This window comes from Dermacentor albipictus, chromosome 4 (assembly GCF_038994185.2).
Source record: "Dermacentor albipictus isolate Rhodes 1998 colony chromosome 4, USDA_Dalb.pri_finalv2, whole genome shotgun sequence".
NCBI lineage: Eukaryota > Metazoa > Arthropoda > Arachnida > Ixodida > Ixodidae > Dermacentor > Dermacentor albipictus.
This window is the reverse complement of record NC_091824.1, coordinates 177754333-177768776: the sequence shown is the minus strand read 5'-3', so window position 1 is coordinate 177768776 and position 14444 is coordinate 177754333. Positions and strand designations below refer to the sequence as shown.

At 46.1% G+C, this 14444-nt stretch overlaps 2 protein-coding genes and 1 long non-coding RNA gene across 4 annotated transcripts in view; 2 read left to right on the top strand and 1 right to left on the bottom strand.

Moving 5' to 3' along the window:
• Window positions 1-14444, top strand: part of LOC135908634 (uncharacterized) — a 176007-nt gene that overhangs the window by 16663 nt on the left and 144900 nt on the right. The window contains exon 2 of one of the 2 annotated variants that reach the window (XM_070537866.1): window positions 5030-5332. In XM_070537866.1, the coding sequence (XP_070393967.1) occupies window positions 5280-5332 (53 nt within the window). In that variant the 5' untranslated portion in view covers window positions 5030-5279. Of the gene's footprint in view, window positions 1-4985; window positions 5333-14444 lie in introns of those variants that run through there. The other variant, XR_011514178.1, reaches the window with a different exon arrangement.
• The window catches only part of LOC135908632 (uncharacterized), a 113986-nt gene that overhangs the window by 30261 nt on the left and 69281 nt on the right, over window positions 1-14444 (bottom strand). The window contains exon 2 of the mRNA XM_065440480.1: window positions 12134-12435. Coding sequence (XP_065296552.1) covers window positions 12134-12435 — 302 coding nt within the window. The remainder of the gene's footprint in view (window positions 1-12133; window positions 12436-14444) is intronic.
• LOC135908648 (uncharacterized) lies at window positions 1715-2480 on the top strand. Its single transcript, XR_010566380.1, has 2 exons — window positions 1715-2015; window positions 2274-2480. It is a non-coding gene; the product is annotated as an uncharacterized lncRNA (long non-coding RNA).

Below are 14444 nucleotides of genomic sequence, written 5' to 3'. Positions count from 1 at the left end.
TGACCAAGCTTGCTGACGTCACGTTCCCGGCGCTGGACCTGGTGCGGCGCGCACTGCGAAATCCCACCGTAAAGGGAATGAAGTTGAACGAAAATGAATTAAGGTGGATTTAAAAAAAAAGAAAGAAACCGCGTGTTGATAAAATTGCATAAACAGGCCTGGAGTGCGGCCTGATCCCGGTGACTAGAACCGGTAACGCGCTCCCTCGCCAGAGCAGGATTGGCCCATCCTGGTGCGGTACTTCGCCGCAACCACCTATATGAATAGAACAATCAAACTCCGGTCCTCAGTCCCCAGCCGCTGCGAAGCAACTGACCACGGCGGTATTCAGACCTGTGACGCAGCAGAGGGTGCTAAGAATCCCTGGCTCCACACAGGCCGCCATTGGAATCTGAACCTGGTAACGTTTAACGCTAGAACGTTATCTAGTGAGGCGAGTCTAGCAGTGCTATTGGAGCAATTAGCGGGCAGTAAATGTGATATAATAGGGTTCAGTGCGGTTAGGAGGACAAAAGAAGCATATACAGTGATAAAAAACGGGCACGTCCTGTGCTACCGGGGTTTAGCGGAGAGACGAGAACGAGGAGTCGGATTCATGATTAGTAAGGATATAGCTGGTAACATACAGGAACTCTATAGCATTAACGAAGAGGGTGGCAGGTCTTGTGAAACTTAATAAGAGGTACAAATTGAAAGTCGTACAGGTCTACGCCCCCCCCCCCCCCCCCACCCATCCAGTCATGATGACTAGGAAATCGAAAGCTTCTAAGAAGACGTGGAATCGGCGATGGGTAAAGTCAAAACAAAATACACTATACTGATGGGCGACTTCAATGCCAGGGTAAGCAGGAAGCAGGCTGGAAACAAGTCAGTGGGGGAATATGGCATATGGTCTAGGAATAGCAGGGGAGAGTTATTAGTAGAGTAAGCGTAAGACAGCTGGCATAAGGAAGTATAATATGGATAGAATTGAACTTGCTCTCAGGTACGGAGGAAGCCTAAAAGCAGCGAAGAAGAAACTAGGAATAGGCAATAGTCAGATGTATGCGTTAAGAGACAATGCCGCCAATATCATTACTAATATGGATGAGATAGTTCAAGTGGCTGAGGAGTTCTATAGAGATTTATACAGTACCAGTGGCACCCACTACGATAATGGAAGAGATAATAGTCTAGGGGAATTTGAAATCCCACAAGTAACGCCGGAAGAAGTAAATAAAGCCTTGGGAGCGATGCAATGGGGGAAGGCAGCTGGGGAGGATCAGGTAACAGCAGATTTGCTGAAGGATGGTGGACAGATTGTTCTAGAAAAACTGGCCACCCTGTATACACAATACCTCATGACTTCGAGCGTACCGGAATCTTGGAAGAACGCTAAAATAATCCTAACCCATAAGAAAGGGGACGCCAAAGACTTGAAAAATTATAGACCGATCAGCTTACTGTCCTTTACCTGGAAAGTATTTACTAAGGTAATCGCAAATGGAATCAACCTTCTGTCAACCAAAGGACCAGGTGAGATTCCGTAAAGGCTACTAAATAATAGACCATATTCACACTATCAATCAGGTGATAGAGAATTATGCGGAATATAACCAACCGTTGTATAGCTTTCAATGATTACGAGAAAGCGTTTAATTCAGTCGAAACCTCAGCAGTCATGGAGGCATTACGGAATCAGGGTGTAGACAAGCGGTATGAAAATTATAGGCCTCGTGCACTGCAGCTTCAAGCCGCGCATGTAGCGCCCTCTGTCGCGGGTGACGGCGATTATAGGTTGGGGGTGAATGCGAAGTGGACGCGTTGACAACGTAGGGGAGCATGGCGCCTCGTCGCGTGGTTGTGAAAACCGGGTTCAGGAAAGGCAATTCGCCGTATTGCTGCGTTTAAGGCTGTCACAAAAGCTACAGGAACACTGCTGGAAAATTGCCGCCGATCAAATTCTACCCTTTTCCTTGGAAATCGTATGAGACTGAAAGAAGACAGAGGTGGATCGCAGCTGTCCGCCGAGCAAGGTAAACACTATCGCTTAATGCCAGTATGATGTTGCACATTGGGCTTCTTGGTATATCATGATGGAGGCAAAGTAGTTGCGCATCAAAAACAGAACAAAAGAACACAGACAACACACAGCAAAGCGCCAAATGTGTGTGTCGTCTGTGTTCTTTTGACCTGTTTCTGATGGGCTGCGCCTTTTGCCTTTATAATGCCAGTCTGTGCGCCTTATGTATTCAGACACGTTATCTTCTTGTTATCTTCTTGCTTTCTAACAGCTCAGAGGGAGAGCTGTGGCAACTGAAAAGGAATGAAACGCGAATATGCAGTGCTCACTTCGTGGGAAACAAGAGAAGCACCATCGATCAGCACCCAGCGTACATTCCAACAATATTTCCACCTTGCTACAAAACATGTCTCAGTTAAAACAAGTCACATGTATTTTAAATTAGAAGTGTATGTTAATAAAAAATCAAACCTCCTTACGGCAGCCTGGCCCTTGGTGATTTCGGCAATCTCCAATATTTGATCAATGTTTTTTTGACGAATTGTTTGTAGAAATCTTTTTCAGGGATAGGCATCTTTGAGACCATGTTTTCACTTTTCAGAATAAAAGGAGAGGTCGAAGTGACCTTTAGCGCACTGTGTATGCTGCCCTCCTTATCTAGTTTTTTTTAGCAACTCTCGGTCGAAGCTGTCGTCTGCTAGATGTGCCGTCGACGGCACCTGGATCATGTCCCTGCGCTCCTCAAGCTCCTTAATGGCACAATTTACACCTGCAAACTGCGAGAAAAGAGCTGCAGGGTTCACCATCTGCAGAATTGGTTTTCGCGAAGGTCGACTTGCAAAATTGATTGCGTCCATCAGCGGCAAAGTCGCATCACACACACACAAAAAGTAAGAAACGAACTTCCCGTACGGGAAAAGACTTCCTTGATTGATTTTTTGACATCGACGTTGGGACGCGATGATGGTTTCTTCCATGCGCATGGAACATCCGTGCACGATGTATATTCGTATTCATTTACGAATATTGCCATGGCCGCGGCGTGCTTGCACCAGCCTCCGCAGCCAGCTTTGCATGTACAGCTTGCGTGCAAAATATTTTTGCAATTTTCTGACAACTAAAAAAGAAAAAAATGAAGCGGTTAGCGATATTGAGGCACTTATTTATTTATTTTTTTTTTTGAAGAAAGGATTGGTTCACCTCAAGACGCACATCGTACTCCACGCTTTTCATCTGGGCGACACATTTGCCGACGATGTCCGACGGGCCTCTTGCGTTCACCGATCCTTCTCTTACTGCGTAAACGTGGCTGCTATAGTACAACCTCGCACCCATGCGTAAGCAGCTCTTCTTGAAGTAGCCATCGATATTTTCTATCTTTAGAAAGCCGCAAAACAACACACGCCGATCACTCGTCAACGCCATCTCCACCCATAGCGCAGTGCGCGGCGCGGCCGTAAACAGTAGTGCCCCCAACCTGAAATCTCCGAAGATGGCCGCATGTGGCGCTGCATGTACCGGTACAGTGGCGCCCCGTAACCAGAGCTCGAGGCCTATACACCATAGTCCTCCACAAAGAAAGCAACAAAATCCCAATAAAGAAGGGCGTCAGGCAGGGAGATACGATCTCTCCAATGCTATTCACAGCGTGCTTACAGGAGGTATTCAGACACCTGGATCGGGAAGAATTGGGGATAAGAGTTAATGTAGAATACCTTAGTAACTTGCGATTCGCTGATGATATTGCCTTACTTAGTAACTCAAAGGACCAATTGCAATGCATGCTTTTAGATACGGGACATTTTCCTGAGCCAACTTCGAATTCACCAGACCACATCGAATGGCGTCACACCTAATTAAGGAGCGCAGAAGCACATCTACCACGTTGCCGAGGCGCCGCACGTCCAAACAAGTGCGCCGCAGGTGGAGCTATTCACTGCTTGACTCTTCCCGAAAGTGTAGCGGGAGCTTGGCACGGTTCCAGGTAACGTAGATCCCGAGCAAAGCTGCTTTGCAGCACTCAAACGTCGGCCCCATCCGCCTATTGTGACGGCGCTTGCAAGCCAGGAAGGCAATACCGCAGAGATAAGTAAGACCTCGGACAATTGGAGCCCAAGGAGTGACCCTCTGCGCCGGGTGTGACACAATCGCACGGGCGCCTACCATTGGCCGAAAATGACGCCACCTGAGCGGGCTCGCCGACTGGCCGAACGTGACGTGACTTCGAGACACCGAAGGGGTTAAAAGTCAGAGACCGAGAGCAGCAAGAGAGCATTCCTTCCTTCATCTCTTTCGAGCTTCTTGCCACGGGCCGGAGCGTCCGAGTTGCTGCCGGCCCGTAATGATTTTACGACTTAATTTCTTTGTACTCTCGCTGTAAATAATGTAAATAAACCTCCAGTTTTTTATCTAATTGTCCTCCTCAACCTCGGCCAACTCCCGCACCCAACGGCAAGGTCCAAAATCTGGGGGACAGCAATTGGTATTGTCCTTCAGATCCAACAATGCTCACTGACCTGGAGAGGCAAAGGGTGGGTCGAAAAATTAATCTGCAGAAAACTAAAGTAATGTTTAACAGTCTCGGAAGAGAACAGCAGTTTACGATATGTAGCGAGGCACCGCAAGTGGTAAGGGAATAATCTACTTAGGGCAGGTAGTGACCACGGATCCGGATCGTGAGACTGAAATAATCAGAAGAATAAGAATGGGCTGGGGTGCGTTTGGCAGGCATTCTCAGATCATGAACAGCAGGTTGCCATTATCTCTCAAAAGAAAAGCGTATAGCAGCTGTGTCTTACCAGTACTCACGTACGGGGCAGAAATCTGGAGGCTGACGAAAAGGGTTCTACTTAAATTGAGGACAACGCAGCAAGCTATGGAAAGAAGAATAATGGGTGTAACGTTAAGGGATAAGAAAAGAGCAGCTTGAGTGAGGGAACAAGTGCGAGTTGAGGACATCTTAGTTGAAACCGGGCGTGGAACCGGCGAGATGGCGGTGACCTTACAAGTTTTCTTCTGCTCACGCAGGTGTTTACGGCGAACTTTTCCCCGGCGGTCCTTTCTCACGGATTACCGTTCGACGACGTATGCCTGGAATTGTTCGACAGCGGTTCTTCGTCTTCAACAGATTTGTTCGAGGCCTTCGAGCTACAACAGTGTCCAGCTGGTGACGAATTTGAACATTTTCCGATTCCGAGCTGGCAACATTGCTAAGAGGGCGTTGACGCTGTCAAGTGTCAGCTACAAAACCACCGGAGCAGCACTGTGACGATGGGGCATGGAACCGGCCAGATGGCGGTGTCCCTTGCAAGTTTTCTACTGCTCACGCAGGTTGGCTCTTTTTACCCTTTGAAAGCGTCGCGCTTCATTTTGCCGGTTCCACCCGAAAGGCTTTATCTTACTTTTTCCTGTCGGCGACGCGGTTCTGTGTTGTCGAATAGTGTGCATGTCAAGCGGCATTTTTTCACTTTTTCGTAGCCCGGCATTTTATCTACTTATTTTGCTGCTTTGTGGCGGAGATATTGAGTGTAACCCAGGTCCATCAACTGCTGAACAAATCCAAGAACTGTTAAAGGTTCAAAGTGCAATACATTCCAAGTTGTCGCAGCTCACCGCAGACGTTACTGACGTTAAAGCTCGCCTTCTTTCGTTGGAAACTAAGCTAGCAAAGATCGACACAATTGAAAAAACCTTGGCTAACGTTGAAGATCAGCAGCGACAAGATCATGATGCTTTGGCAGGCATGATTAAAAAATTGGACGATTTGGAAAATCATGGGAGGCGCAATAATTTGCTTTTTTATGGCTTGGCAGATTCTAATGCCAATGAGACGGCAGGCCAGTCTGAGGAACTCATAATAAGTCTGTGCACTGCGAAGCTTGAATTGCCTTCGTTAGCTATTGAACGTGCACACAGGCTGGGTAAATTCTGCGCATGAAAAAATCGGCCCGTCATTGTTTGTTTCAATTCTTTTAAAGACCGCCAAGCCGTGCTTGCAAAAGCATTCAAGCTCAAGGGATCGAGGGTTGCTATATCTGAAGACTTTTCCCGTACTGTCCGTAATAAGCGAAAGAAATTATGGGCGTATGCCAAACAAAACAGCGAAGAAGGCTTGAAACCAGTTCTGAAGTTTGATACGCTTCACTTGGGGAGCAGGTGCCGGCGTTGCACGGGAGCAATGACAAATTACTGTTAATGCTGCGATGTGCCCCGTCAGCGTTCTGTTAGTCAACTGCCGCAGTGTCAAAAATAAAATTGATGATTTTCACTTTTTTCATCGTACTATCCAACCGACCATTGTTTTGGGAACAGAATCTTGGCTTGACCCGACTATCGCGAGCACTGAAGTATTTCCGGACACGTACAGCCGCGGCCACGTCTGTGTAGAGCGCGCGACCAGACAGCCTTGCTCTGCGGGGCGACACCGTGCGGCAGTTGCGGGATCTGACGCACTGTGCCCATGAGCATGCGCGGCCTAATAGACGTGCAGGTCGGCGCACGCTGCTTTAAACCAGAAATTATGTTGGCAAGCGCACGTGTTTTGCCGGTTGTGCGCATTACCCGAGGGCGCCATCTTACTACGCGCGATGACAAGGGAATTGCGCACGTGAGTGATAGCGTGTGCGATTCTGTTAGGGCACTTGATATGAAAAACTATTGCTTCAGCAATCCCAGATAATGTTATTGGCCAATGAAATGACAACATCGCATGCGTGCTGCCTATATTAGTAATAGAAGTCAAACCTTTTCGCAGAATTTATTCGCAATGGCTCCCCGACTCACAGCGGATGAGCGACGCGCTATTGCTATTATGGGGCGCACAATGTCCCAAAGAGCGATAGAGTCGGGCGCCTGTTATCAGCTGAAACGCGTAATCTTTTGGCATGGCGATACCGAGAGCGCCCTGAGGAAGCGTACACATTCGGTTAAACAACTGCCCGTTTCAACGTTGCCACTCGTGCAATGCAGTTCTGCATGTATATTAGGCCGCGCATGCTCCTGGGCACAGTGCGTCAGATCCCGCAACTGCCGCACGGTGTCGCCCCGCAGAGCAAGGCCGTCTGCTCGCGCGCTCTACACAGACGTGGCCGCGGCTGTACGAGTGTTTTCGTCGTGACCGCTGTGCACGTGGTGGAGGGGTGTTTATTCTTGTCCACAATAGTATCCCAAGCGTGCAAATGGAATTTCCGGATAATGAAACTGAATCGATTTTTTGTAAAGTAAGGCTACTGAATGGGAAGGCAATTGTTCTTGGGTCATTTTATAGGCCTCCTGGTCCTTCTGTAGAACCACTAGTTCATTTAACCAATTTTCTTGAAACTATTAAGAATGAATGCCTTGTTCTAGGGGGTGACTTTAACCTTCCGGATATTGACTGGTCAGCTGGGAAACCAAGGGATACTGCTCGAGGGAGCCTATACTCAACTTTCTTTGATATTTTAGATCAGAACACTTTTTATCAGTATGTGCACGAGCCATCACGCACTGACGGAACAGGTCATGTACTCGACGTTTTGCTCTGTAACGTGCCTGATCTTATATACAATGTACGGGTGTTGCCAGGGTTGAGCGATCACAACGTTGTTCTAGCAGATTTATCAGTTCTGTATGTGAAGGTTGCAAAAACACCTAGTCGAAAGATTTATGCCCACAGCTGGGCCAACTACGAGGTGATTAGCGCTGCTTTCGAGTCGTTCTTTCCAACTTTTGATGCACTCGCAGATAATCTAGATATCGAACAACTATGGAATACTTTCAAATTGAAATTGTTCCAACCACGTGAAGCTTTTGTCCCATCACGAGTTATATCAAGTAGGCGAGCTCGAGACAAACCCTGGTTTAACACAGAGTTACGTGCCCTTGTTCGACGACAGCGACGAAACTATCAAAGATATGAGGCGTCTAATTCGCCAGAGCATTTGGCCTTGCTGAAAGCAACAAAAACTGAATTTAGGCAGAAGTCCGACATCGCTAAGGACTTCTATTTCTTTAATCTAGGAGAAAGACTTGTCAGGGATACCAAAGAATTTTGGAGGTATGTGAAGCGTAATGGCAAAGACAACAGATGAATACCTGCTTTGATAAATGAGGAAACTATTATTCATGATAATGAGTCTAAAGTTGAAATTTTAAGCCGTTATTTTTCATCTGTCTTTTTGCCGTCTAGCTCACGTACTGTCTGTTTTGAATTACCTGCTGAAATAGACCCCATGCCAGAAGTTACCTTTTGTGTCGATGGTATCCGCAAATTATTAAAAGATGTGAACCAGGCTAAGGCATGCGGCCCTGATGACATTCCTGCCGCTATAATACGGAACTGTGCGGACGCATTATGCTTTTATTTCGTCCGGATGTTTCAAAAGTCCCTCAATGAAACTGATATGCCAGATGATTGGAAGTTAGCGCGAGTCGTGCCCATACATAAGAGTGGGGTGCGTAACTCCGTTCAGAACTACAGGCCCGTTTCCTTAACTAGTATAACCTGCAAAATTATGGAGTATGTAATATACAGTTGTGTTATGGCCCACTTAACTAAGCATAATGTTCTATGTCCCTGCCAACATGGTTTCAGGCGTGGTTTGTCTTGCAATACACAGTTGGTAGAGTTTATTCATGATTTAGCCTCGGCAGTTGATAAGCAACAAGTTGTGGACTGCGTTTTCTTGGATTTCAGTAAAGTATTTGATGTAGTCGCACACAGTCTCCTACTCTCTAAATTAAAAGCTTATAACTTGGTTGGTAAAATAATAGCGTGGATTGCCGAATATTTGTCATTGCGGAAAGAGGCTGTGGTTCTGAACGGTATATCTTCGCAATATGCATCAGTTACGTCGGGAGTTCCCCAAGGCTCTGTGTTGGGGCCACTATTGTTTTTGTTGTATATTAATGATATTTCAGCTGGTATACAGTCTTCATTCAGGATGTTTGCCGATGATTGTGTTGTTTATAGAGTCGTAGATGCCATTTCCGATTCACAAATCCTGCAAGTTGACCTAAACACTATAGCAGACTGGTGTGTGCGTTGGGATATGCCATTAAACATAAATAAGACTGTTGACGTCACCTTTACAAGAAAACGAGCTAATCATACCTATAGGTATAAAATTCATGATTCAACTCTAAAAGTAAGCAAGGAATTTAAATATCTAAATGTGTTTTTTACTTCTGATTTACGATGAAACTAGCATGTTAAGTATACTGGAAATAAGGCAGTATCAGTTTTGGGATTCTTGCGGCGCAATTTTAGTCATTTACCGAGTAACTTGAAGACGCAGTTGTACTTCAGTCATGTACGTTCAATACTTGAATATGGATGTGTTTGTTGGGACCCACACACATCTGAGCTTATAAACAAATTAGAAAAAATCCAGAATACGGCAGTTAGATTTTTTCTTGGTAACTATAGCCGGCAGCTTAGCATGACAGAAAGCAAACCTAAACTTAAATGGTAAGAGCTGAAGGATCGTAGAAGGCATATTAGATTAAAATGTTTTCACGATATTTATTATTCTAAAACAGGCATAAACCGCGAAAAATATATCCAGGCACCACACTACATATCTAGGCGACTTGACCACTGTTTGAAGGTCAGGGAATTTTCTTGTAGGGGTGACGTCTTCCGTTATTTTTCTTTTGTTAGAACTGTTCGAGATTGGAACAGTGTGGCATCGACCATTGTATATATTACAGAAAATGATGCTTTTTACCACGCGTTGAAATAACTTGTTGATGTATTCATTCAAGTTTGTAACCTCCCTGCTGTAATGCCCTACGGGGCGATGCAGGTAACTAGTAAATAAATAAATAAATAAGAAAAAGAAATGGGCATGGGTAGGACATGCAATGAGGAAGGAAGATAACCGATGGTCATTAAGGGTTACGGACTGGATTCGAAGAGAAGGGAAGCGTAGCAGGGGGCGGCAGCAAGTTAGGTGGGCGGATGAGGTTAAAACATTTACAGGGACAACACGGCCACAATTAGCACATGACCGGGGTAGTTGGAGAAGTATGGGAAAGCCCTTTGCCCTGCAGTGGGCGTCGCCAGGCTGATGATGATGATGATGCAAGTGGATTAACGAGTTTTAATTTAAGGTGATTACTTAGAGAGATCAAACTGCTATCGCATTCAAGTCACGTAGGGATTTTGAAGTGGCTGTCCATTTTCATCAAGAACTTCGCTATGTTGCACTTTCACAAGTACACGCACTGCATCGCACTCTCAACTAATTACACCTAAGAGAAAAATTATGATGCTATTTGTTGCTGATAGTCGTGTTTATTGCGCCATAAAAACAGAAGTTGAGTATGTTAGAAACAACGCCACCGAGTGTCTCAAGCAAACGTTCAGAATTAGCAAGACTGAAATTGGATGTATTGAGACATACAGGGTCATTTGCCATGTCCGCTGAACATGTTTGAAAGGGTCACTGTAAACTCAAGCGTAACAATAAGAAGAGTAAATTTGGCAAGTTGGTATTGATTCATGTCAAAAAATATACTGCCACCAAATAGACCAAGACGTAGGGAAGAGCGCTCATTTTGTTTCCTTCCTTACGTCCTTGTCTGTCTACAGCGCAATATTTTTTTCACATGAATCTAGCGTATTGTAGCTGTTTTAGTTTTTCTTTTTTTATGTCTTAGCCAGCTAGCTGACTAGCTACGTTTTTTGAGAAGGTGGTGAAAACCCACAGTTTTGCATTTATCTAGAGGTCGCGTTTCAAACATGCACTTGGAGTCCCTTACGAGGAGGATAGAATGACAGAAATTCCATACTCTGAAAAATGACAATGATGACGGCCAAATGTGATCGCTCCTGTATTCGAGATAGATTATGGATGCAATGCATCAGCAACAAGAAGTAAATTGCACTCAATGCATTAACAACATACCCATAATCATCAGCCTTAGCTCGCTGCAACTGTTTACGGACAAATAAGTAAATGTAGAACAACGACGTTGCTACGCTTAGAGGTCCAAGAAAACTGTTCAAGATCAGACCATTTCGTATCACCCATTCAAGTGCGAAGAAATTGTGTTTTTCGGTGGTTCCAATTGGAGTCACGTAGTAAAATGACACCTGTAAAAATGCCCAGTGGCTATTCGGCGATGTTTATCTACCTGCTTCAGGAAGACTACATAAGAGAATGAGAAAGTTTTCCATTCGGGGCAAAATATAACAATTACGCCAGTTAAAGTTTTCCAACGTCTTTAGAATTTGTGATATCAGATGTTCAGATGTCACTCTCTGCTTTAACATTTTTCTCTCCTCGCCCATGGCGACCTCTACGATTAGTCGTAATGGGCGTGACGTCACGTCGCGCAGGTTACATACAAGCGCGCTTTCCTAGGACTGAACTGATTAGTTCAATACAACATGTGCTAAGCGTGTATGGTAATGATCCTGAGTGACGTGAACAGAGGTGCGAAAACGTTCCAGGATTTATTTCCCGAATTCGTAAGCGTTGGCGTAACGTCGCGAGAAGGGCGAAGTACGTGGCTGATGCACCATCGTGGCGGGGTAACCAGCTGTAGCTCTTGCGTTGACGCGGGATGTTCTCATATAGAGAACTCGTCACGAGCGTAGTGTTAACCGAGTCGTCCTTTCCGTACACGGAGTGGTCGAAATGGAAGTTTTGTACCAACGGCGCACAAAAATTTTGTTTCATATGCCTTACGAGATGTGAATTTTACGCTTGTCGCACGTCACACGCAAGGGGGGACTATAACGCAGTACTCGGTGCAACGTGCCGCGATGCTACGGCGAACAAGAGTGCTTCGAGAGCATGCTCACCTCCACGAACGTAAAAAAAATAGGCCTCGGCACGGGCCTCTCTCACAGCGTTAATACGCACATAAAACAGGTTGCGAAGGGCGCTGATTGTCCAATCAGTTGGGTTGATCGGAAAGAATTCGATCGTATCGGAATAACCTTTGGGGTGCCCATCCAACAGCCAATGTCATTTTCTCTCGATCCGAGTTCCGAGGGAGGATCGACACCTTGACCCCGCGTTTGTCGAAATGCTCGGTGCGTCTTTTAGTGGTCTGCGTCGCTCTGCGTCGAGAGTGGAGCGTGAGCAATTAGTTTGTCCGCCGTAGCTGTCGCGCCGGGCTACTCACGCGGGCGGTGCTCACTTCTTCTGCCTGCTGTGGTCGACGGTGGGCCTGCGGTCGGGATCCCCTTGGTACGGAGTCACGTTCTCGCGGATGCGACCCCGCGTGCCGACGATGCCGGTGTGATGGTGGTTGATCTCGTCGGTGGCCGAGTTGAACTGGTACTGCTTCTGCAGCTCGCGCGTGCCGAACACGACGCCGAAGTTTGTGTACATGAAGCTGGGCTGCTCGGGCTCGTATCCCGGCGCCACTCCCGTCAGGATGATGCCCGTGCGAGCGGGCGCCACCAGGCACCAGGCGAGTGTGGCCACCAACAGCAGCTGCTGCAAGGGGAGGAAAAGAAGCGACGCTGGATTGGTCCGCGGATGTTAAGATCGCGCGACCACCCAACGGGCATAAACCATTAAATGGCTATACGACTGGTACTGCGAGAAAAAAAAAACTGTGAGGGATCGTTATTCGCAATTGTTTCCATCAGTGAAGCTGCATTTCACCGAAAGCACCTATCGAATGTCACGCTTGCAGTGTTAATTTAGAAAAAAGAGTTATTATTAAAATTTGGGGTTTTACGTGTCAAAACCACGATCTGATAGTGAGCCACGCCATAGTGGGGGAGTTCAGAAATTTAGACCACCTGTGTTCTTTAACGTGCACCTAAATCTAAGTACACGTGTGTTTTCGCATTTCGCCACCATCAAAATGTGGCCGCCGTGGCCGGGATTCGATCGCGCGACCTCGTGGTTAGCAGCCCAACACCACAGACACTAGGCAACAACAGCAGGTGCCTGCAGCGTATGGCGCATTACAAGATTGAACAATGTGGAAAAATTCTGATTCAACGTGCATTTGACCGAACAGTGAATACCAGAGATTTGCATGCACGGGAGCCCCTGGAGGCGAAGTTGTCGTAATATGCTAAGTGTGTAGTATACGTTCAGCACACATTTCTTCGCCAACTGGATGAGGAAATCAGAAACGCTCACGTGTTTTTACTGTAGAGATCGCTGGGGGCCCCTATATAACAAATTGTGTAGCTGTATAGCTGTAGGGCTTGAATGCTATTTTTTCCACCAGGGCCGGATGATTTCGTATCTCGTATGCTAGCTTTAACATAGACCTCTGATGTAAGTGGCTGATCGGGCTTGGCTTGAATTTGGGTTTCATTTATCGCGGAAATGCTCCTTTCATTTGCTTTCAGTTTTCTAGAAGCCAATAAAATTACGCACTCGCAATTTTTTTTGTCATCTAACTCTTTTCTCCGTCACTGTGGAAAATCGAAATTTTGATTTTAACATGGAAACGGAGAAATCGCTTTTAATCGGCAACCACTGCACGTACTTTAATTAGATTTCTTGGGTTTAAAAGAAAATGTTAGAATCTAGTCACTCCAGGGCCTTAATTCTTGCTATAGGCCGCCAGGTATTTTTTTTCTGCAGATTAATAGTATGGGATTGTTGAATAGATTACAAGTAACACGGCGCAGTAAGGACGAAGTACAAAACTTCTCCCTCATTCTTACTGCCCTATATTTCCTTCCATTACGATGAATAACCCACATAATCAAGCCTAGTCCCTTCTGAATAGATTTCAGTTCCTGATTCGTGTGCGTCCGATTGCTCTTCGCCCCGCCGCGTTGTATATTATCATGACATTACAAGGCCAATGGTCACTTCCATGATACTCGATATCTGTGGGCCATTGTATTCAAGACTGTTAGATCAGACGAGAAGAGTGGCTAGCCCAAGCATGCTGAATACGATGGTTCATTAAATGGTCGGTGATTATCGAGAACACAGACTGCGATGTTTAAAAAGTCTTCCCCCCTAAAGGTCTTTCTCAAGGATGACTGTGTTCCAACCCACACGGTGTGATGGACGTTGAAATCCTCTCAAATTATGCCGCCAAGTAGTGAGTCTAAAAGGCTCTCAAGCGCGGCAGTTATTAATGTGAAATCGTTCTATAACCACACTAAGCGAAAATCCGTCGTATAGCCGCCGTGACTAAAATATAGTACCGAAAATGGCCGACGACGCAAAGAGTAAAAACGCGTCAAATGCTCAGATTGACGTCAAATTTCTCAGGTAGGTTGCTGTAAACTAAGTTAATGGCTTTGAAAGGAAAAGTTTGTACATCTACGTTTGGGTGGGAATCGAGCCCGCGCCTCCGGACTGAGAGACGAGCACGCTCAACCGACGTCTACGCTGAAATTGTTGCGACGCGGGAAGAGGCCGGATGTAGACACATGAAAGATCACTTCCAGTGCGCCGCTGATTGGTTTATCAGTTTTGCGACCACGGTCGCGCGACTGAAAAATCGAGCAGAGAGCGACTGG